Here is a 24,153-nt window from a genome sequence, read left to right on the forward strand (position 1 = left end):
TTATTTCTATGGGTATGTATGGCATCCCTTACCATGTGGAAGTTCCCGTTCCCACTGAAGTTGAACTCACACTGCATCATGTCAAAAAAAATGGGAATTGTTGCTTTCCTCAGCTCAGGCTCTGGGACCAGGGTCACCTCCAGGATTGGCCCCACCATTGCTGGGATGAATTTTATTTTGTGGGGACCTGCAAGAAATTTCAAGTTAAATACATCCAGTGGCAGGATTTGGATTTCCCAATGTATAAGCACATTATTCACCCAACAACCACTCTGCCCAGAATGTGGATTTTATGTGGATGTTACTTAAGGAAGATTTCACAGGTTACAGCTCCAAAATTCAGGAATAGCCCAAGGAAATAATTGAGCTGAATTGTAAATCACAAAAAAAGCCTCTCTGAAAAATCCCACTCATCCTTTACATGGCAGAACATCCTTTGGAGGGAATCTAAAAAATTATCTCAGCAGGTGATGTGAGGAGGAAATCAGCTTTTCCAAGTTATTCACAGAAAACAGGTTTTTGTGTGCTGAACTATAATTGCATTTCCCCACTTTAAACATGTGCAGCCTTTATAAGGAAATAAAGGATTTGAAAGGCAGCTTGAGAGCTGGAATACAGAGAATTCTTTAGCTGGAACTCACCCAGGTTATACCACATATCCCTGATTCTGAAGCCAATTTCTTTCCTCATGTCCCCATACCTAGAGAAAGCATTAAAAGAAGAGATGAGAGAGGCCCAAGCACTGCAGTGATCCTGGGAGTGCTGCTGGAGAAGGGAATGGCAAAGCCACAAACGGCCTCAGCTCACTCTGACAGGGCCCTGCAGATTGCTTAGAGGAGAATTCCTGGGAATTCAGATCTCCTGAAAGCTGCAGCCCTTCTGCTGCTGCAATTCCACCCCACTTTGGTTGGGTTTGGGTGTTTTTTCCTAAAGTTTTAACCTCTGACAGCAAGGCAATGCACAAAGATTTCATTGCCAGGCCTCTTCAAGCCACTTCTGCAGAAAAAAGGGACAGATCACAAAAAAAGTCTGTGTCAAGGTGCTCAGGGATACCTAGGCACCCAATTCCAAGGGAATGAAGAGGTAAAAGCTGCTCAGTGACTAAATATTGCTGGTTTGGGGCTATGAATGGCTCTGAAAGAAGAAAAGTAAAAGGTGGGGGACTAAAAAGCTGGAGGGCTTTTAGGATTCCTCAGACCTACCTCCCACAAAGGCTGAGGAATTGCATAAGGGGATTTTGGGAATCATGACAACCTTTCCATTACAAACCTTCCAGTGGAGAGACCCCTCGCAAGGTGCTGCAACAGTTCAAGATCTGCCTGACCAAACCTCAAACAAGGAATCTGCCTTCAAACTTCAAACTTAAGGAAGAATTAACAGGAATAAAGATAATTAACTGGAATCCTAATTTACAGCCCTGACATCTTGTCCTGGTCATCCCTTTATCAAAGTTCCCTAATCAGCATTTCCACAGCACCTCCCCCCACCCTGGGGGTGTCTGGAGCAGCCCAAATGGATTCTCCTGACAGCAAAAAGGGCCTGAAACTGAACTCACTTCTTGATGATTTTGTTGCGTTTGGCCTGGGAGAAGGTCTCCAGCTGCAGGGACTCGTGAGTGAGGAAGGCCACTGCCAAGTGGAAATAGTTATTCCAGAGCTGGGGGAGAGAAAGGAGATTAAAATGGGAGGATGTTGGGACCCAGGACATTGCTCTGGCTGCCCTGGAGGACTCCAGACCCTGGCAGGGGGCTCAGAGACCTTGGCACAGAGTCAAACACACCTGTGCCTTGGATTTTAGCCATGGAAACAATTCCCAACTTTGTGTGAGGAGTTACAAGCCACAAGAGTTGGAGTAGAATGACAGTGAACTTGTCACAGGGTGAAAATGTAGAATTTGGGGGATTTAGAATGGGGGTTCAAGAGGCAAGACGGAGGGATCTGGGCATGTCCTGTCCTTCTTCTTTTTGTCCTCCATCTTCTGCTGTGATGGTGACACTTCTGGATTGGTTTAGAGCAGAGACAGACTGTCTAACACAGGTGATAGGTATTGGGAAATTATTGTAAATAAAGCACAGGTAGTTCTTACTATAAAAACTTAACACCACCCCAAAGGCAGGGACTGTGCCCCAACCCGACCTGCTGGACAGAGCTCAGCAGGGCAGAGAGAGAATGGAATGGATAAGAGAAAATAACCCTGAAAAGCAGAACTGACCAATCTCGACTTCTCTGGTCTCAGGGCTGGGAAAAAGAGACTTTCTGACACCTTGGGAGCCATTTCAGCAACACAAAACCCGAGAGGAAGAAACAAAGGAAAAGCAACAACAGGCACAAAAAAGCTGCCCAGCCCCAAATGCAGAGCTCCCTCCATAAGGAGGGGCACCTCAGTGAGCCACAGCCTGCTACCAGTGGGGTTCAGCTGTTCTAGCAGGTCTGGGGTCCACAAGAAAATCCAGAAAAACAGGACAATCACCTGGAGCTCAAAATGAGTTTGATCCAGGAAGAAGCGGTTGAGGATGGAGGTGAATTGGTTCACTGCCCGGAGGAAAACCCTGAAGAGATAAAAACATCAACTAGAGGTGATTCTGTACACAAAATCAATGACACTGCAGCTCTGGGCTCACAGCTCCTATGAGGAAACTCAGCAGACAGCAAGAGATGCAGGAATTCCTCTAAATCAGGGAACAGTCAGGCAAAGTTAACCCTTGGTTCAACATTCTGAAATTCCACTGGGAAGTTCAGGGGAAATTGGGTATCAGGGGAAATTCCCTCTCTGGAAGGGTGGTTAAGCATTGGGCAGCTCTGGCTTTAGGTTTCCCATGTGACTCCCCCAGAACAGAGACCAAAAAGGCTTCTCTGGTTTAAGCTGGAAAAAAAACCCCAGGGTTTGATTACATTCCTCTGGACAGGACAGATTTCCAGTTCCACCAGTGGAAATGCACAGGAACTAAAACTGGCTGGAATCTGATTGAAACCAACCTGAAGTGGCTGAAGAAAATAAGAAGAAAAGATATAAAAATAAATAAATAAAACAAGAAAAAAAAAAAACCAAACAAGAAAACTTCCTTGTGTGAGTTGCCCTCCTATCAGTTCCAGGGAGGCTCCAAAGCCAGACTTAGCCCAGACTTAAGCCTGTATTTAAACCAGACTTAAGCTTGAAGATATAAAAATAAATAAATAAAAATAACAGGAAATAAATAAATAAAATACATAAATAAATAAAGAAAGAACCCAAGAAAACTGCCTCGTGTGAGTCGCCCTCCTGTCAGGTCCAGGGAGGCTCCAAAGCCAGACTTAGCCCAGACTTAAGCCTGTACCTGCTCTGCATCATGTTCATGACCATCCAGTCAGGTGCATACACGTTCTTCCCAATCAGGTCCTTGAACATAATGAATGTTTCCATCAGGAAGTCCTGTTGGCAAAACAAAACCCATCAGGCTGCACGAGGTGGGTTTGTGTCCATGGCATTGCAGGGAGGGGCTGCTGTGGCCTCATGGAATGCCAGTGTTTGGGGTTGCACTGATTAATGATCATGCTAATTGGCAATCAGGGCCCTGCCCTGCCTAGCAGGGCTCTCTCATTCTGTGGGTACAGCCCAACAATGAAATGATTCCTGACAGCTCATCCATCCAGTGGCACAAGGAGAAACAACTGCACAGAATGTTGGTCTGTTTAATGACATCTGCCTTTGCTGTTTTGCACAAAGCTGTGCTGGAGCTGGATTAGAGAGCAAAACCAATATTGCAGGGCTTGTTCCCAAATCTCTGAGTGGTGACAGTGCAACAGAAGGATCTAGAAAGTCTGAAATTCCAATGTAGTTTCACTCACTAATTAGAGTTAAATCTTTCCTGGTCCTGTTTAAGAACAGTTAAGGAGAGGCAGTGAATATAACATCAGAGACGTGATTTAGAATTATTCTACATTATTGTAGAAAAGACACTTTTTGCACAAACACCCTCCAAACAAGACTTCAAAGTTGGAACAAACAAGGTTGAATTGCAGAATGAGAGAGAAAAAGAAGGAAAATGAACAGAGATGAGCAAAAGAAGGGAATATCTGGAATATTGATCTCCTCCTTGTGGACTCCGCAGGTACAAAAGCCACTTTGAGCTCTTAAATCAATTCTGTTCTCTGCAGCAGCATGTTAATATTCAAATCTGAGAGGGACACCAAGAAGGTCACAGGAGGAACCCTCCCCTTGAAATGATCACCAGCAAAAAATCTGTTGAGCTGAACAGTTTGGGCTAAAGAACTGGCAAGATATTGATGGGGAAATGGAGCACTTGGTGCTGCCTCAGTAAAAATCCTTTTGGCATTATTAAATCAGAGCCTGATGAGAGGGCTGGCCTTGACACGGGCACCTTGGAGACATGAATTAACTCCTAAAAGTGCCAAACTCACCAGGGAATGATGCCAAGGCAGAGCTGGAAACACCAGCACAAACAAACCCAATAAAGAACAAGAAAAATAAAGGCAGTTATTGCAGTCAAACAAAATTTTCTGTTGGTATTAACAACTACCACACCACTCCAAAGGCAGGTTTGTTCCTGTAGATATAAAGGTGTAGAAAAATCAGATTAGAAATTATTGTTTCCCATAATTGTCCTGAAAATCTTCCCACTGGATGAACACTTCCAGAATTCCTGAATGTGCCTGATTTGGGCTTTTTTTCCTTTCTTCCTTCTTTCCTTCCTTCCTTCCTTCCTTCCTTCCCAACAAATCATTTGGGTGAGATAAAACCAGTCCCAAACTCACAGGAAGTGTGAGTGACCTGTAGATGGCTGTGTTGCTCCACACTGCCTCAAGAGCTGATTTTGCAAGTGATTTCCTGTGAAATTCTGTAATTCCAACTGCACAGGGAAAAAAGGGATCACCTTGGCTCCCCAGACTGAACTCCAAACCTTCTGGTGGGTTTTGGTACAGGAAGAACACAACTCCAGGCCCTTCCCCAGCTGGTATTTCATAAACAGCCACTTTCCAATTGCAAAATAAGGAATAAAGGGACAAAAAACTCCAACAGTTCTTGTGCTGTGCACCAGTCTTGCTATAATACTACATTGGGCCATTTTGGGGAGTTTGGGGGAAAATCTGCTGATTTTAAGCAGAAAACCCCTCAGAAATGTAATATTTCACCTTCACACCCAAAGTTTTGGGGGATGTGAATTTTTAACATTCTGAGAACTTTCTACATTGCTGCCACTAAAGCAAGATTGAAGCATTCAATTAAACTTCAGAGGAGGGAAAAGAATCAGATAAAGAGAACAGGGGCACAAAGTGAGAGCCAGACAAGGGGAAATGCTTTTCTTTTCCATCTTCATTCCCTCTTCTGGTTCCTGACTCAAATCAAACATTTTTTACCCATTAAAGATGTTTTTCCTCAATGCCACAAATGCTGCTCTAGGGCTCTGCTGAGTCAGCAACCCCCCCAATGCCCAGCAAGGGTGACAGGAATGAATTCCCAGAAATTGTGGCACCAGGAGCCACTGCTGAGGGTTTGCTCCCCCCAAACCGAGCAGAGAAATGACCCTGCAGAGCAGAGTGCTGATGCTGGGTGGGCTGAGCTCATCTCCAGCCAGGATGACTTACAATAATGTCCTGCCTGGTTTTGAAAGTGTTGATGTAATGGCTGTAATGGAAATCATCCATCTGCCTCAGGATGGCTGTCATGCAGGCCACGAAAATACCCTGGAAAGGGAACACCACAAATCACTGGGTTACTCTCCTGGGTTAAGCACTGTAACTTCTAAGTGTGGCACATCAGTGTGACCTGATCAAATATCACTGATCAGAATCCTCCTTATCTGTGTCCTGACATCAGCCTGAGACTGCTCCTCTAAGCCAGTCAAGACTTCCTAAAATTCAAGCTTGAAATCTGGGTATTGCCTTCTTTCTCCCCATGGATCACAAGAGAAACACATACTCCAAACACAGAGTTTTATTTCATATATATTGATCCACTCCATCAGATCTTAAAGCTCTTTCCCAAGCTGACTCTGATTTTCAGATTTAGCAGGGCCAGCTGCAATTCTCCTGGGTGGCACATTAAAGTGACCCCAGACTTATCAAAAATCAGGTAAATCCCCAGCTCCTGGCTTTCCCATCCTTCTGTACATGAACTCCAGGGTGAGTTAAAACTCCCCAGAGCTGCCTGCACCCCTCAGCTGCCACACAGAGGTCTGAAATGCCCCTGAAGGGTCTCATCCCCCAGCATTTCATCCTGCTGAGCCCAGGTGACAAAATGCAGCAAAGATCCTGTGTCAGGCACTGCACGGACACAAAACTCTGTGCACAGGGGCCAAAAGGAAATGAAATCACCCCCAGTGACTCAGCTCAAACTGGAGTGGGATAACCTGACTCCTAATCCTCCGAAAAACACCAGGAGCCACGGCTGGGTGGCACAGAAGCTCTGCAGGGCAGGGAGAGATGAGTTCATCAGGCACTGCTGCCCATTGAGAGCTCCCAGGGAGTGAACCCCTGTCAGGGAGTGCTGGGGAAGGAGCAGGGGGGCTCCCAGAGAATGAACCCCACAGTTAAAGGTGCTGGGGAAGCAGGGGTGGGAAGGGCTCTCAGGGGATGGAACCCCTCTGTCAGAGCTGCTGGGGAGGCAGGGAAGGGCTCTCAGGGGATGGAACCCCTCTGTCAGAGCTGCTGGGGAGGCAGGGAAGGTGGGGAAGGGCTCTCAGGGAATGACACCCTCTGTCAGAGCTCCTGAGCAGGCAGGGAAGGTGGGGAAGGGCTCTCAGGGAATGACACCCTCTGTCAGAGCTCCTGAGCAGGCAGGGAAGGTGGGGAAGGGCTCTCAGGGAATGACACCCTCAGTCAGAGCTCCTGAGCAGGCAGGGAAGGTGGGGAAGGGCTCTCAGGGAATGACACCCTCAGTCAGAGCTCCTGAGCAGGCAGGGAAGGTGGGGAAGGGCTCTCAGGGAATGACACCCTCAGTCAGAGCTCCTGAGCAGGCAGGGAAGGTGGGGAAGGGCTCTCAGGGAATGACACCCTCAGTCAGAGCTCCTGAGCAGGCAGGGAAGGTGGGGAAGGGCTCTCAGGGAATGACACCCTCAGTCAGAGCTCCTGAGCAGGCAGGGAAGGTGGGGAAGGGCTCTCAGGGAATGACACCCTCAGTCAGAGCTCCTGAGCAGGCAGGGAAGGTGGGGAAGGGCTCTCAGGGAATGACACCCTCAGTCAGAGCTCCTGAGCAGGCAGGGAAGGTGGGGAAGGGCTCTCACGATGTGCGGGCTCTGGCGGCTCATCCCGATCACCGTGCGGTTGATCCGGCGCAGCAGCCGCTCCATCATCTGCTGGATGTGCAGAGCAGTGGCACCCTGGGGACAGCCAGCAAGGGACATTGGAGAGCACTCCTCAGTCACAGCCTTCCAGGGGCAGCTCCCTGTGTGGGAGGACTGCTCTGGCAGGGCTTCATTTCATTAGCACAAAAAGGAGACTGAAGTGCACAGTGATCGATTCAAACACTCTGGGATTCACTGGGTGGAGAATTCCCTTAATGGATCTGTCCCAGCTTCATCAGCTCATCCTGGGCCTTTGACATCTCTCCTCTGAACAGCTCAAACCACTCTGTTCACAGGCACTCAGAACAATTCCCATGGCCAGAGGGGGAAGTGCTTTTTTCTGGCTGAACAGTGATTGTTGTCCCTACTCTGTGACAGAATGAGCAACCTCCTCATTTTTATACCATGTAATACTTTGGCCTGATCCAAATTACTGAACAAGACACCAAAGCAGCTGAGATGACATTTTGATCCCTAGAAAGGGAAGTAAATGCTTCTAGTAGTGACAACAACTAATTCAACCTTTCCTGGCTCCTCTTCAGACAGAGCCCCTACAAAGAACTGCACAGCAAGGCAACACAGTTTCTATAAATATCACAATTCTGACTCAGTAAAGCACAAGTAGAGGATGTTTCTTTACTGTGACTTCTCAAAAGAACTGAGCTGAACTGGCAGTCCTCAGAGCTCGTGCTCACCACATCTTTGCGGTCCAGGACCTCCAGGACGCTGCTCAGGAGCTGGGAGCTGGCCTCGTGGTCTGGCTTGCTGGAGTTGTCATCCAGCTGCCCACTCAGCTGATCGATGAGCAGGGGCAGGAGGGCATCTCTGCACTCTGCAAAGTGACACAGGGACAGAGCAGAGCTCAGCATGCCCTGGTACAGGCACCTCACAGGAGTGTCCAGCTCCTGATTCCATCTGGGACACCAGAACCTGCTTAAAGCACTGGAGTTATGACAAATGGCCTGGAGAGAGTCATGAATGATTTGTAGTTTGAATAATGGAATCCCAGAATGGGTTGGGTTGAAGAGACCAAAAGGTCATCCCATCCTACCCCTGTAATGGGCAGGAACACCTCCCACTGTCCCAGGGAGGAATTCCTTCCCAATATCCCATCTAACTCCACCCTTTCATTTATAAATTCTGTATATTCCATCAAACAGCACCCTCAGCTTCTCCCTCCTTCTGAATGACCACCCTGGATCAGGATCCCAGCCACTAGGCATTGTATAAAGACTGGACAGCAAAAACCTCAGTGCTTCCATGGCAAGAAATGTTTCTAGAGCTGGATTTAATGGTGGATTGCTCCTGATGACTGTCAGGGAACTCATTTTAAAGGCTGTGTGGCCCCTGGAAGAGCCCAGAGCCTTCCAAGTACCACTCACCAGCCTGCTTGAACAGGTCACTCTCCACGATCTTGGTCAGGCAGTTCAGCTTCTGCCGGACCAGCTGGTTGTCAGGGATGCTCTGGATGAACTTGCTGAAGAGGACACTGTGTGCAACCCAGAGGGAGCAGAGGGTCAGCACGGCCACCCAGCATCAGCCCTTCCATCCCACACAGACACTGCCCTGCACCTGAGCCACACATGGAATCACAGCATCCCACAATGGGCTGGGCTGGAAGGGACTTAAGGCTCACCAACTCCAGCCCCTGCCATGGCAGAGACACCTCCCACTTCCCCAGGATGCTCCAGCGTGGGAGGGATGGGACAGCCACAGCTCCTCTGGTAATTCCATCCAGCAGGCACATCACTACAGAGCCCTGAGTGATTTTCAAGGGACTCAGCACAGGACTTAGGGCAGGGGTTGGACTCGATGATCTTTAAGGTCTCTTCCAACCTGGTCACAGAATTCTGTGATTTCTGTGAAAGTAAAACTGAGCAGCGCCCAGGAACTGCAGGCTCAAACCTCTTTAAAGGAAGCTTTTATTCCAGGACACACCAGGTGCATCCCAAACAGTGTAACCAGGCAGTGCTCTGTGCCCTCACGAGTTAATCACACTGGCTGTCACACCCAGGGACAGTGTGAAAGCCTCATCTGAACTGACTCAGCAGCCTGCTGGAGAAAGCTGGAGCATCCCCAGCACAAAGGCACAGCCTCCTCCCAGCTGCCCCTTCCATCAGCAGTGATGACTCACACCAACCCCAGATTCCCTTTAATGAAATTCCATGGACATTTGCTGCCTGTCTGCTGCTTCCCAGCAAATCACTTGTGTCAGGACAGGGAGACAGGGCTGGGCAGCTCTGGGCAAAGCTCTGAGCACCACAACCAGGAACCCACAAGGCTGGGAATTTCCTGGATAAACACAACTTCAGGTTTCCCAGCCAAGGCTCAGCCTTTGCCACACTTTTCAGGAGCATTCACCAAGAACTGGTGGAAACTTGCATGAGATTTCAACACTTTACTGCCCTCAGATTTTGCTTTTCAGTAAAATCTCAAGGTGCCTGTAAGGATCCCAGAATCCTGGAATGATTTGGGTAGTAAGGGACCCTAAAATCACCCAGCTTGACCCCTGCCATGGGCAGGGACACCTCCCACTACCTCAGGTTGCTCCAAGCCCATCCAACCTGGGCTTGGACACTCCCAGAATGAAAAACTGGGATGCAGAGAATCCTCTGAACTCCACTAACTGCCTTTAAAGCCCAGCAAGCACCTCGAGTCCATGCACAGGATCTGACCCATCAGATCATAACCAGAGTGGCTGTTTTTAGCCAAGTTTCCAAAATTCTTCCCACTAGATAAGCTAGGTTTAGAGGACAAACAAACTCAATACAGTTACCTCAGCTCAACGGGGTCAAATACCAGTTTGACATCATTTATGATGCTTGGCAAATACTTTAAAGCTGCCCCCTGGAAGAAGAAAGAAACCAAGGACATGAAATGCATGTGGGAAATCCAGTTTTTGCCAAAAGCTAATCTGGGAACAACTACAGAGAACTGGTTTAAAATCCAATTTATGCATCCAAAGTACCTTCAGCCACTCCAGATCTGCAGTGTAGAGTGGGAAAGATGGTGGAGAAGGGATAAATGGATAATTCTCTCATTCCTTTTTCTGGCCCAGCCCCTTTCCAACTGCACCAGTTGATCTGATTAAAGATTTTTACTTTTCCCTGGAAATTCTGCTCACCTTGATCTTGACAGCCTCCTCCAGGGGCCGGTCCATGAGGATGTTGAAGGAGAGGAAGAGCTGGCGAATTGCATCGTTGAATTCATTCCCATCTTCACTTTTCCCATACACACTGCAAAGAACAGGGCCAGTTACACACAGAAATCCAGCAGCTGAAACGGGATTTCATCCTGTGGACAACATCTTCATGCCATCTCCTTCAACAAAGCCATGGGGGTAAAAATGGAATTGGAGATTTTGCAGCCATTTCCTGCTGGAATCTATTACAGGGGAAAAACTGCACTTTTTAGGCTGCCACTGCAGCAAATTCTGCTTGGGTTCCAAGTATTAAACAGGAAAAAAAAATCCAGAATGGACATGAATAAAGGGTTTCAAACCCTCACTGTGAATCTCTGGAAAAATGTTTTTGAAGCTGCAATTAAACCACTTCGATTTTACCCCTAGTGGAGAATCCCCCCCTCACCTAATAATTTAACTATTCTGTGTATTGGTTTTTTTTAAGTTTCTGAAAATGAGGAGGAAATTCCATGTTTTACTTTATAAAAATAAATACCAGGTTCCTTTTCAGCTCTACCATGTGCTGCTTATTGCATATTAGGGGGGACTAAAAGGCTTTTCGCCCTTCTAATCTGGTATTTCAATTTTTGCTCAACTCATTTGTTCCAGCTACAGACAAAGTGCAGAAAGATCCTCTCAGTCAGTGATAGAGGATTTGGTGAAGAATATCTGCTTTAGTGATATTTACAGGAAGGAACTCCAGTGGGTTTCCCAGAGGAGGCCCAGGGATGGAAAGGCTGGACCCACCTCAGGTACAGCACCCGGGACTGCACGATGAACCTGAACAGGTATTTCAGGGCTTTCAGGGCTGCAAAGAGCAGCTCTGTCTTGCTGGAGTCCTCAGCATTCCCCACGTAGCAGTTCAGGACTTTGGTGAGTTTCCTTTGGAAATAAAACAAAAAGGGGAACCGATACAGGCATGGCTCAGTTCCTGTGCAAGTGCAGCTTGCTCACCCCAGAGAGGAACTGCAGGCACAGAAAAACCCCAGGGCCCCTCCTCACAGCCCATCTCCTTCTCAATCTTGGGCTGAAAGTCTCCAGATTGCAGCCTCTTGCTCTGCTTGTCCTCTGCCCTAAAAGGAGCTGTCCAGAAGATGCAAACCCACTCCCAGGGGAAGGCACTGAGGCTTTCTCCCGGTGTGGGAATTCCCAGGAGTGGAGCAGGAGGAGAAAAGGAAACCAGGAGGAAGCAGTGACTGTGTGGCAGGGCAGGGAAGGAGGCAGTCCACGAGAGGGGGACTTCAAATTGTGTTTATTTTAGGGTGACAGTCCCTTCATGTGGATCAGTAAAAATTAAAAGGAGATTTTCAGAGAGGGAAAGCAGTTTGGTTTCTGGTTTTGCCCTCCCTACTGGCCTCAGTCTGAACTTTTCACTTCTGTTACCACGAGGGTGATGACCTGTGGCTGAGGGGTGTCTGATCAAGAGTCTGGAAAGCCAAGATCCACAACAGAAGTGTCTTTTCTGTCTGTTTTCACAGAAAAAATATCACAACAGAATTTTTAGAGGGCCAAAAGAGCAATATGAAGGATTCTTTCTCTCCTGAACACAGAGAAGGGATGGAACTCAGCTCTCTGCTGCCTTTATCCCATGAACATCATCAAAAATGACCTAATCAAATCCATCACCAAGAGCTGATGTCATTCCCAGAGCCCTCAGCGACACTGCTGGGTGACAGCCGAGGCCTGGGACCAATACTCACACATAGGCCAGGGTTGCACTGAAGTGTTTGTAGATGTAAGTCTCAAGCACAGTGTTGAAATGCTGGAACTTGATGTCTCCAATCAAAGAAATAATAAATACCTGCCAAAAGTCCAGAAGGAAACAGATGCACAGAGCTGCACACTAACTCAAACACTCTCATTTATTTTGCTGGGTTATAATTTTTTGTTTTATCAACAGCATGAATGCCACAGAGAGTGTTATTCATGTTATAACAGTCACTAAATACTGTGTGTGAGCAATTTATTACTCTTTTCACTGTGGCTACTAAAAACCTGATGTGCATTTCAGTCCTGGCTCCTGAAAAAGCCTTAAGAAGTGTTTAAATATCATTTATTTCTAGAGCAAAATACCAGTTGCTCATTGGAATCACCAGGAACAGACTGGAAATGTGGCTGAAAACAAACTCTGCATCCATAGAAGATTCACTCACCAGGGCATCAAACACCAGGAAATCGTACGTTTCATTTTCTGACATTTCCATCATGATGTTGAAAAGTGCATCGAGGGTGTCTGGCAAAAACTAGAGGGGAAAAGAATAGTAAAAGGGTGGGGAAAGGCAACTGCTTCTGGCATCCTGCACAGGAGCATGAGCTGGATCATTCCTCCTCTTCCAGCCTGGCTGAACTGTAAAACCTGTCCATGAGGAAACATCTCAGAAGGGATCCCAGCCCTGTGTCCATGAGGAAACATCTCAGAAGGGATCCCAGCCCTGTGTCCATGAGGAAACATCTCAGAAGGGATCCCAGCCCTGAGTACATGAGAAAACATCTCAGAAGGGATCCAGCCCTGTGTCCATGAGGAAACATCTCAGAAGGGATCCCAGCCCTGTGTCCATGAGGAAACATCTCAGAAGGGACCCCAGCCCTGTGTCCATGAGGAAACATCTCAGAAGGGATCCCAGCCCTGTGTCCATGAGGAAACATCTCAGAAGGGATCCCAGCCGTGTGTCCATGAGGAAACACCAGAGAAGGGACCCCAGCCCTTGTGTCCATGAGAAAACATCTCAGAAGGGATCCCAGCCCTGTGTCCATGAGGAAACATCTCAGAAGGGATCCCAGCCCTGAGTACATGAGAAAACATCTCAGAAGGGATCCAGCCCTGTGTCCATGAGGAAACATCTCAGAAGGGATCCCAGCCCTGTGTCCATGAGGAAACATCTCAGAAGGGACCCCAGCCCTGTGTCCATGAGGAAACATCTCAGAAGGGATCCCAGCCCTGTGTCCATGAGGAAACACCAGAGAAGGGACCCCAGCCCTTGTGTCCATGAGGAAACATCTCAGAAGGGATCCCAGCCCTGTGTTCATGCACATGATTGTCATGATCATCTCTACAGTAAGGAAGATCTTTCCTCTCAGCTCTAAATGGCCCCACTTTGCTGTTCTACTGCCTTCTCATCCCACAGGATGAAAATCCTGAGCTCTCCAAAGACTGCCGGACAGGACACTGCACTCAGCCTGTCAGCAGTGACACAGTGACACATTAACTTCATGTTCAGCTGCTCCATAAAACCATCACCTTGCAAAATCCCAGCACATTCACTCTTGGGACCCCTCTGCAAGTAAGGCTTCCTCCTAAATCCTCAGGTTTTCTGTGGGAATTCCCCCATTTCAGGTCCACTCCCCATAGTATTCTGTGATATTTCTGGGCTGTGCCTGCTCACAGATTCACAGCAAGCCCCTCCTCATGCATAAAGAAGTTGAAAATTAAAAGTTAAGGCTTTGGATGTATCTCTTATTTCATAAGGATAAAGAGGAAAATAAAGTCACTGGTCTCTCCCTGATTCCTGTATTATTCAACTTCTGTAATTCTGGTGAATTCCACTAATGAGAGGTGGAGCACAGGCTCCCAGAGAAGCTGTGGCTACCCCAGCCCTGGTGTCCAAGGCCAGGTTGGAGCAATCTGGGACAGTGGAAGGTGCCCCTGCCCATGGCAGGGGGTGGAAAAAGCTGATTTTAAAGTCTCTTCCAAGCCAAACCATCCCATGATTTGATGATTCTGCCCTCCCAGCCTACCCAGACACCTTTTAGGTCCAACACCAGGCTGACACACAAGAGTGTGTGCACCAAGGAAGCTCAGACCCCTGGGAGTACCTTCACTATTTCTCCTCCTTCCACCTCCATGAGCTTCCTGAGGTTGTGGGCGATGTTGTGGGCGTTGGAGCGCCAGTTCAGCAAACCCAGCAGGTCAACTGCGAGGACACAAAGAGCAGTCAGCAACTACAGCTGCCTGAAGGGCTGCACAGCAGCCCACAGCAAGGCTGGGGGCTATTTTTAGTCAGTGCACAAAGAACAGTCACCCTGAGGTACAGAATGTTACCTTGAGGTGCTTCGTCTTGGCAAAGCAGCAAAGCTCTGCTATAAATGGAAACCTGGCTGCCATCTGATAACACATTTGGAGACCATTTTGCAGGTTTTTTTAAGGACTCCAGAGCAGGTATCTCAAGCCAGGAATTTTATTGAAGTGCACGACTCAGCACAGGGCCTTCCAGAGCTGCTGGAAGCCTCACATCATTTAGCAGCCCAGGCTGGACTCAGGCACACATTGCTCCTCAATCTGACCCCTCTGGCAGCAGGACAGAGTTAATGCAATCATCACCCTGGAGAGCTCAGCCCTAACTGCTGCTCTGAACAGGCAGAGGAAAGAAGGCAATTAACCTCAAACATTTCAAATTCTGATAAAACACAGACACTGTCACTGACAGGTGACATTTCCACATGTGCCAGCAAACTTGTTGGGTTGAGCACTGGCAGTCTGGATCTAATATTTGTGTGAAACGGTTTCTAGGGGTTGCACAAACATCCTGGGAGCGTATTCTGGCAGCTTGATGGGACGGGGCTGCCACTGACACATGAGCAGCAAAACAAAAGCTGAAGCTCTCTGGCCACACACAAAAAGCTGCCTGGAGAAAATGCCCTCTGTATTTCAGAGCCCCAGCACAAGCCCTACCATTCTGGGTGAGTTTGGTGGAGCAGATGACAGTGGCAATCTGGAAGCTGTCCTTTGTGCTGTCCTTCGTGGGGGTGAAGTTGGCCAGAGAGTGCAGGTTTTTCCCTGAGGGAGCCTCCTTCTCTTCCATCTCTGTTTTGGTGCAAGGAAGAGTCAAATAACTCTTGGCATCTTCCATTTTCTTGTTGTCACCCTGTTGGTGGGACACAGCAGAGAGAAGGGTCATGTCCCACAGTGACAGCCAGAATGGGTCTGAAACAGTTTTTATCTCTATCATTGTCTGAGTTCCTAATTTCAGGGATAAGTTTGCCCATACTGCAAATGAACTGAGCAATTTCCAAAGCCACAGAGTTCAGGAGGATTTCCCACCCCACACACACATTCTGTGCAGCTTTCTCCTGCTAGGAAAATCTGCCAGGAGAGAGTTTTGATGAGTCAAACACGAGACAAGGCTGGAATGCCCAGGTTACCTTGTAAACAATCAAATTATGTTTGCCATCCTGCAGCGTCGTTCCATCTGCATTCATCAGCTTCACAAAGCCCATGCCAAAAGCTCTCTCAGATCTATCCCTGGCTGCAAAACAGGAGAAATCTCAATCAGCCATTGTCTTATTCATGTGCACACAAACCAACGCACCCCTCTAACCTCATCAGCAGCTTGACTGAACAGGTAACTGCAGCTACACAAACACATCTCCCTGGAGCATCTCCCACACACAATTTTAGTGGTTTTTCTGGAAAGATTAATGGTTGGATTCCTTGATCTTCCAGGTATTTTCTAACCTCAACAATTCAATGATCCTCTGATACAGAATTCTACAGATATTTTTGGCTGGGATTTTGGTTTGTGAGCCGTGGATATGGAAGGATGTCACTGCCTCAGAACCAGGTGCCTTCGAGAGCCTTTCAATGGCTAAGCTCCATATTATTGATCTCATTTCAGGGCTCTGATGTGATCTGATGGAACTTCTGGCTCTAATGCTTTCATTAGCCTTTCATTAGCCTAATTAGAAAGCCTCCTATAGGAAGATCATTAGAAGCCCACCAGGCCTTGCAGTGAATTTTGGGAAATAAATTAAAAGCAACATCCTACACTGAGAAGCCAAAGCAATAACAAACATTGATCATTGTCTTTCAGGGGGATAAACTGCTGCTCCTTACAAAATTTCAGTTTAAGGACAAAGCCAGCACCAAATTCTGGGTGCAAAAAATTTGAATTATTTTTGGTTTTTTGCTTGCCACAAAACTGGGAATAAGTAAACTGAGCAAGAAGAAAACCTGTAACACTGTGAATAAGCAGAAATACAGGTTCTACACTCAGTGGGAGTGGGAGGAGCACAGCAGTCCTGCAGGGGTCCCTTCCTGGCACTCACACTCCTGGGACGAGCGGTGACGGAACGTGAACCTCAGGTGGCAGCGACTGACTTCTTCTATGGCAATGGCCACCTGCATGGAGAACAGGATGAAAACAGCATTGTCCCTGTCCCCAGCCACTCTCCAGCACATTCTGGTGCTGATGCAGCTGCTGTTCCACATCAGTCCTGGTCTGCACACAGAGGAGAACGCAGATGTTGACGTTTCTGGAAAAGGGCAGTTGACAAGTTGGACTGCCTGGCCCTCGAGCAGACTAATGAGGTGTGTTAGTGCCTTAGAATTAGTCAGGGCTTTTTATAAGAAAAACACACACAAGGCTTGACTGTAAAGAATTCAATGGTACATGCTGGAAATCTCTCTGACCATTCTAAATTAGCACCTGACTGAGGTTCTTATTAACAACTGGCAAATTGCTAAAGAGACCTCTTGAGCTATGCTTGTTCTCCTTCCTGCAAGGGGCCCTGCGGGGATTACAGAACCTGCCTCCTCCTTTAAACAAAAAGAGGGACCTGTGGATACGACAGTTTGGTCAGAGAGAGAGGAACAGGTAACTTTCCTAGGAATTGCTCTGGGAAAAGCTGTGAGAAGCTCAGAGAAAGAATCAAACCAATCTTGCAGCTGGTGTTTGGAACAGTTGTTTTCTCATAAGATGTTACCCAAGGGTGTTTTCTTAATTAGCCAGTGGTGTTGGGGTGTTGATTAAATGACCAATCAGGTGCACCTGTATCAGAAGGGTGTATAAAGGAGTGGGTTCCTGATAAACTGGGATGAGCCTGCTGGAGAGACCCAGAGTCTGTGTGTGCCTTGCTCCTGTTCCTGACTCAGGTGACACACAGTGATGACAGAGCCGTACCTTGACAGTCTCATACCAGCAGGGCTGCTTGACCTGGTAATAAACCACAGACTTGTACTCCGAGACTCCCTCGTAGCCAGCCCCGGGGTGGATGGCTTTCTTTGGACAAAACACAGGGACGGGGGAAAAAGGTAAATATGGAGGATTTTGGGTGTAAATCTTCAGAGGGTGTCAGAGGCCATCCTACCTCCTGCAGGTTCCCATCCTCGTCGTGCACAGACATGGTGACCTCGACGTTCTTGGGTGTTTTCTTCTTGCCTTTGTCAAACTCCCCCTGGATCAGGGTGACGTAGATGTCATTCCTGACATCACCTGCAATTCGCAGAGTTTAATGAGCTGGATTCTCATTCCCACTGTGACAGCTTGAAATTTAACACCCTTGGGTACCATGTTATCCTAATTTCCTCTTAGCCTTTAATTAACAACACCCACCATTACATCATTTTCATCTCTGTCTCAAATTACATGAAATCTTCTGAAATGAACCATTTTCCTTTCTACAAACCTCTGTACTTCTGTTTGGTTTTGTTTTTTTAATTTAATGAGCTCTCAAGGGTTAAACCCACTCTGAATGGGTGGGTCAAAGCCATATGCAACAAAAATTCCTTTGACTAAAGAGACATTTTCTTCCAAAAGCTCCATAAACCATTTTTGCCATAAGAAAGGAAACTCATGTTTTCAACTTCTTGTGACAAAAAAATAAGAAAATAACCTGGAAAATTGAAGAAAAATACAAAGTTTTCAGATAATTTTTTTAATATGAATAAATATTTTTGTGACAGAAATTCTAGAATTTCAGGTGGCTCTTTCACTCCATGGAATGCAGAGGCACACAGGACCTACCAGGAAGGATGATCTCAGGGAACCCCATTTTTCGAGCCACTGCAGTGGATCTGTCTACAAGGTGGGAAAAATCCTTCTGAACCTGAGCTAGATCCCCAGGGAGCAACTTCAGGGAGACCCAGAGACCTAAGAAAAGACAGATGACACTTTTTTACTGAAAATAAAAAAAGTACAAACCTGTGAAATTTAACCCTGTGCTTCCAAAAAAATCTGTGTTTTCATGACAATTCCATGTCCCCATCTGGTTCTCTCTTGCCCAGTCCTCCCTGTCCCTGAATCTGAGTAAGATTCTTCTGGGCAAGAAGATTCTCTGAAGCAAGTCCTAATCTTCCAGAAAGGAATGTTGAGTATCTTTCAGCCAAGGAAGACCAGAAAAATCTGGAATAATGTGATTTAACCCCAAAGCCTTTTGCGACATGCAGCCATGTCCACTTACAAATATTTCCTGCCCATAATACACTTTTATTTTAAAGTTGTTAAAAATATTGACCTTAAATGTAGGACTAGCAAGCAAGTGAGGAGCTGGAGGAGCTGTTCTCATGCAAGTTTTGTCTGGTTTTATCTGGATTTCAGCTCCATGTGTGATGGGACAAAGGGACAAAGTGAGAACCATTGCAAAGACCATGGATTGGGCTTGGGGAAGGGATTAAACTCCACTAAACCTTGCTCCCCAGACTTTCACCACCCGTTTATTCCCTGGAGCCTCCCCCAGGCCGGGTTTCCCCAGGCTGCACCTTGGCCCTTGTGGTTGACCTCCTTGGCAGCGATGACTTTGTTGAAGACAGAGGTGAGGGGCTCGTTCTCGCCGATGACGTGGGAGGTGATCAGGGGGGACATGATCAGCTGCCGCTGCCTGATGTAGGTTTCCATGGCAATCCTGGGCAGGGGGACCACAAAAACAGGATCAGGAACTGGGACAGACTGACACCAAACACATGCAGGAGAGGGCTGGCCAACAGCTGGCTGGTTTCCAAATAAATGCTGGGTTTTTAAGGATTCCATGGGGATTTTCATTCCTTCACGTGCCCAAAATCCACTTAAACATTCACACTAGAAAATGCATCACAGTCTAGCCCTCAGGGCTAAGGTAAGTAACACTGACCTCAGGATTTAAGCCCTGACTTCAGGTTTGCCTCAGCGTCATACCTATGCAGATTAACTATTGGTAAACTAATATAAGTTAATACAAATTAATGACTGCTGTGACAACACCTAAGTGATGAACCCACCCCTAGTCACAAACAAGACTAGTGAGTTTTGGATCTTGATGCTGACTTCACTCCTGTACCCACACCACCAATAATGAGGGAGAAACGAGGTACCCACAGGTTGCCCACACTGGTGTCCAGCTGGGGGTCTGAACTCAGCCTCACTAGAGCAGATGAAAAACGGGAAAAAATCCCAAACCAACAAAAAAATCCAAATCAAACAAGTAAAAAAACCCAAACAAACAAACCTCGAACCAAAACAATTAACAAACAAGTGAAAAAAAGCCAAACCAAAACAAAACCCCCTAAATAAATAAAAAATAACTAATCAAACTCACACACACAAAAAAAGTAGTAGACTAACATTATTCTGCAAAGGGAAAGTCATCCTTCCAGGCCCTGAAAGGGCAGGGAAACAAACCCAAATCTCCCCTGAAAATACCCTGTAATAACAAATGGCTGCAGCCAATGCTTTGCTCTATTTAGGGCTGTAACAACAAGGCTGGGTCTACCCAAACAAGCTCCATTTTCGTTACTCCAATGTGCCAAAAAAAGGGAGCAATCAGAGCAGGCAGAACAAACACACAAGTCTAACTCTCAGTGCAGAAATGCAGAACTCATTTGGGCTGGAATTTCTTCCCCAGGAAGAGGGAGAATCCTCTTCTCTATGACTGACCCTGACCAGGAAATGTGGGCAGGGAGTGGAACAGTGGGTCCCACACAGCAGTGACAAAAAGCTGTGTCTCTGCTCAGTCCCTCTGAAAATCCTGCCTTTCAACCCCCAAAATTTTTTAAGTCACATCCCCCCAGCCCCACAACATTATTTTACTCTGTGCTCCTCTTCCTCGCTCCACAGGTACCCAGAAATTCCAGCTGCAGGGCTGAAGTCCCCAGGCAATTGAGTCTCTGACAGAGGCATGAAAACCAAGGGGAACAAAGGCTCCTGAGCAGTGACAGAAATCTCTCCCTGCAAAGAGCTGCCTGCTGCATTCAGCTGATCTATTTGTAGAGCCCCTGGGGCTCTGCCAGGCTCCCAGACACATCTGTCCCTCCCCAGAGGAAGGATGCCTGCTCTGGTAGGTGAGCTCTGGAGCCCAGTACTCACTGCTGGAAGGGGATAAAATGCTGCTTCTCCTCGTCGTCCACCTTCCCGTGGATGATGTCAGTGATGTCCATCACTGCAATGACACCAGAGCATCACTCAGAGCTGCCAAGAACCCAGAGAGAGCTTTGCCCTCTCAGAATGGAAACTAGGGGTTATTTTGGGCCAGTGTCACTCACAACAAGGGCTCTGAGCTACCTGGGACAGTGGAAGGAGTCCTGGCCATGGCAGGGGTGGAACTGGGTGGGATTTAAGGTTATTTCCAACCCCCAAAATATCTGGGATTCTGTGACAGCACTGGAGGGCATCACTCTCCTTTTAACCATTTTAAAAGCACATTTACATTGATGTGCATTGTCAGCCCATAGCAGCGAGTGTGAACACATTGAATGCACCCTGATAAAATACTCTTATGAGATACACCCTTTGAGAAAACCAGGTGGCACTGGGGCATTTCAAGGCAAAGAAATTCCACTTGTATTCAAATGCTGCTTCTTTGGATACTGATTTCCACCAAGGATCTCAAGCAAGCCCCTTCACAAGAAATCCCAGGAATTAAATAAGAATTGGCAGTCTGGTTCACCAAGGCTCCTTTAAAACCTCCGGCTTTATCCCATGAGTCCTGAGGAGCAAATCCCACTCTGATAAGGCCCTGATAAGTCTGCTGCAGCCTGGCAGCCTGTTATCTTTGTGGGAGGTGACAAAAGTGAGCAGTGACAGTGTTTGATCTCCAGCTACCACCTTCATGAAAGATCCCAGAGGGATAATTTATCCACCCTGGAGCAGAGACGCTGGCCCTGGCAGCTCCCAGGCTGTGCTGGCACTTACAGCACACAGCTCCCAGTCCCCAGCCCCATGTCCCAGTCCCCCCAGGGGTTTACTGGGCCCTGCAGGTGCCCCCAGGGAGGCAGTGCCCACCTGCCACGCCGAAGGGCCTGCGCAGCCCGCAGGTGTGCTTCTTGCCATCCTTCAGCTCCATGTGCCCCACCCGCACGATCTGGCACACCAGGCTGATCCTGGGCCTGATCAGGTCTGAGCTGCTCAAGTCCTGAAAAAAGAGCTCACATCAACTTCCATCAATGTCCTTTCTGAGGGGAAAAGAAGAAAGAAGGAGAGAGGGAGGGAGGGAAGAAGGGAGGGGAAAGAGGCGATCGCCCAGCCAGGGAATAACGTGCTCTGACTCCATGATTTCAGAAGGCTGAACAATTGCTTTATTAAGCTATAATATATAATACTATAATAAATAGTAATATTATACTAAATAATAATACTACTAATTACTAGAATACTAATACCATACTAAATTACACATTAATACTATACTAAATTACATCCTAAAGAGATATTAAAGAAAAACCCGTGACTGTCTGGAGACAGCCAGGACACAGCTTTGACCCAACTGGCCAAGGACACAAAACAACCTGCAATGGTGTCCATAACCAAATCACTTTGGGTAAACAGTCTCTGTAACACATTCCACATGTGCCAAACAACAGGAGCAGCAAGGAGAGATAAGAATTGTTTCCTCTTCTTCTCTGAGCTTCTCACTGCCTTCCCCAGGAAAAATCCTGGGAGAGAGAATTATGTCTCTCTCTGTTCAGAGAATGTGAGTACCACAGGAGGGGTTTTGTTGGGTTCTACACAGGTAAAAATTGTGGCCTTCTGGATCTGGAGGGAGACTATGAGGGGGATGGAGACATTGATAGTGCCAGGACACAAGGAATGGCTTCCTACTGCCAGAGGGCAGGGAGAGAGGGGATACTGGGGAGAAATCCTTCCCTGGCAGGGTGGGGAGGGGCTGGGATGGAATTCCCAGTGCAGCTGTGGCTGCCCCTGGATCCCTGAAGTGCCCAAGACCAGGCTGGAGCAGCCTGGGACAGTGGGAGCTGTCCCTGCCATGGCTGGGGGGCACTGGGTGGAATTCAGGTCCCTCCCAACCCACCCTGTTCTGGGATTCTCTGAACTTACAGTAAACACTGCTTGGAGGTTGTTCAGTTTCTCAATTTCTTTAGGCATCCCATTGCTGCCCCAACGAACCAGGTAATTCTCACTGCAAAGAAAGGGAGAAAAAGTATAACAAATCAATACCTGACATCCTCATTTCCTGGCAAAAGCCCAACAGCATTTTGATCTTTGAGGAATATTTGACCAATCTTTTATCCCAAAATGCCTCTGAAGTGACTCACTGATGGAGGCAGGATGGGGTGAGCCCTGGCAGCTGCTTCCCTGGACAATTCCCACTGCATGGCCACACCTGATAACTGTGATGGACACAGTGCTCCTGACACGGAACTGCCTCCCTGATAAAGCTCCTCATATCCTCCCAACTCTTCAGATGTGAACTGGCACTGCTGGACACCAAACATCATTTAAATCCATGATTTACTGGGAAACAATTAATGAAATGCTTAACCACGGCTTGCAGCCACAGCAGAGAAAATTAAGAATATAAAGAGACAGTATGTGATCAAAGAAATACCCAGCTTTAGGAGGGACAGTGCCTGGACTTCCATCTCTCTGAAATTCATTCCAAAGTAATTGGAATTCATTTTCCCTCGCTGGGGCAGCAACCAACAGAACTGGAAAACATCTGCAGGAACTCCCTCTCTAACCAGCTGACTTCTATGAACGATCACCCTGATGACTACATTGCTTAAGAATTTCCAAAAAAAGCCCCTACCTGATGAATTTGGAGAGGTCAGGGTCATAGAGGCTCATCAGTAGCTCTGCATCTTCCCCAATGTTGCAGACGAAGTTCTTGAAGTTCACATAGAGGCTGTAAGTGTGTGTGGAGTTGAATATTGGCTGTCCCCGGAGGTCCAAACTCTGCTGCAGGGACTGCAAAGAATTCCATATTTCCATTACATTTTAGATTTCCACTACAAACAAACACAAGAGAATTTAGCTCTGCTGCCAGGGGAGCACAATATTACGAGGAATATAAAAACTCAGTGGGCACAGAGGGCAACCAGGGACACCAGAGGTACCTTCTCCTCCTGGATCCTCTCATCAATCCTCTTGGATGCAGTTTCATGGGCCTTGAAGAGGGAGATTGTGCTGGTCTCATCTGGGTCCAAGATGTTCCCATTGTCATCTCGGACAACCAGGTCCAGACCCAGGATCCTGGACAGCCCCAGGAGACAAAAAAAGAGACAGAATGTGGCAGCAGCAAAGATCAAATTACTGCCTAGGCTGCCAGTGCTCAACATCCCACTCCCTGGAATAACCTCACTCACTGCTGGTTTTCCTGCCTCAAAAAACTCCTCCCTCCCATTTTCCCATTAAAGGGAGAAGGAATTAGTCAGGGAACTCAATCCTAAGGTGACATCTCCCTTATTCCTGCTTAAATGGCTCTGTTTCAAAGGTGGATGAACGTCTACTGAGCTCCCAGATTGCAGCTGACTGTTATTCTTTGTCATAAGCTTCTTCTTAATTCACTTACTGGACCTGGATCACAGCTGACAGGCAGATAAATGAGTCCAGGGGCCTGCAAACCACTGAGAGCTGGGGTGTCTGTGGAATCCTGCCCCTCAGCTGCTGATAAAGCAGAGCATTTCCCCACCACATCCAAACCCAGGCACACACTGTGCTCCAAGGGAAAGGCCACCCCAATGCCAGATTTGTGCAGAATTGAGAGAGGAGAA

At 47.4% G+C, this 24,153-nt stretch overlaps 1 protein-coding gene across 6 annotated transcripts in view; it reads right to left on the minus strand.

The window, feature by feature from the left end:
* The window catches only part of DOCK5 (dedicator of cytokinesis 5), an 80,636-nt gene that overhangs the window by 29,347 nt on the left and 27,136 nt on the right, over window positions 1-24,153 (minus strand). For 5 of the 6 annotated variants that reach the window (XR_009489790.1, XM_059870751.1, XM_059870748.1 and 2 more), the window contains exons 7-33: window positions 23,497-23,632; window positions 23,190-23,347; window positions 22,478-22,559; window positions 21,428-21,557; window positions 20,513-20,585; window positions 18,934-19,076; window positions 18,200-18,325; window positions 17,544-17,668; window positions 17,357-17,455; window positions 16,503-16,575; window positions 15,600-15,703; window positions 15,130-15,322; window positions 14,274-14,371; window positions 12,614-12,703; window positions 12,161-12,261; window positions 11,208-11,342; window positions 10,404-10,515; window positions 10,056-10,126; window positions 8,662-8,768; window positions 7,975-8,111; window positions 7,220-7,315; window positions 5,583-5,681; window positions 3,314-3,408; window positions 2,470-2,548; window positions 1,556-1,656; window positions 642-700; window positions 33-187 (exon numbers count right to left, since the gene is read on the minus strand). Coding sequence is in view for 5 of the 6 variants with exons in the window: in XM_059870751.1 (XP_059726734.1) it covers window positions 33-187; window positions 642-700; window positions 1,556-1,656; window positions 2,470-2,548; window positions 3,314-3,408; window positions 5,583-5,681; window positions 7,220-7,315; window positions 7,975-8,111; window positions 8,662-8,768; window positions 10,056-10,126; window positions 10,404-10,515; window positions 11,208-11,342; window positions 12,161-12,261; window positions 12,614-12,703; window positions 14,274-14,371; window positions 15,130-15,322; window positions 15,600-15,703; window positions 16,503-16,575; window positions 17,357-17,455; window positions 17,544-17,668; window positions 18,200-18,325; window positions 18,934-19,076; window positions 20,513-20,585; window positions 21,428-21,557; window positions 22,478-22,559; window positions 23,190-23,347; window positions 23,497-23,632 (2,977 nt within the window). In the remaining variant the exon portion in view is untranslated. The remainder of the gene's footprint in view (window positions 1-32; window positions 188-641; window positions 701-1,555; window positions 1,657-2,469; window positions 2,549-3,313; window positions 3,409-5,582; window positions 5,682-7,219; window positions 7,316-7,974; window positions 8,112-8,661; window positions 8,769-10,055; window positions 10,127-10,403; window positions 10,516-11,207; window positions 11,343-12,160; window positions 12,262-12,613; window positions 12,704-14,273; window positions 14,372-15,129; window positions 15,323-15,599; window positions 15,704-16,502; window positions 16,576-17,356; window positions 17,456-17,543; window positions 17,669-18,199; window positions 18,326-18,933; window positions 19,077-20,512; window positions 20,586-21,427; window positions 21,558-22,477; window positions 22,560-23,189; window positions 23,348-23,496; window positions 23,633-24,153) is intronic. The other variant, XM_059870749.1, reaches the window with a different exon arrangement.

Source organism: Haemorhous mexicanus, chromosome 30 (genome assembly GCF_027477595.1).
Source record: "Haemorhous mexicanus isolate bHaeMex1 chromosome 30, bHaeMex1.pri, whole genome shotgun sequence".
Classification (NCBI taxonomy): Eukaryota; Metazoa; Chordata; class Aves; order Passeriformes; family Fringillidae; genus Haemorhous; species Haemorhous mexicanus.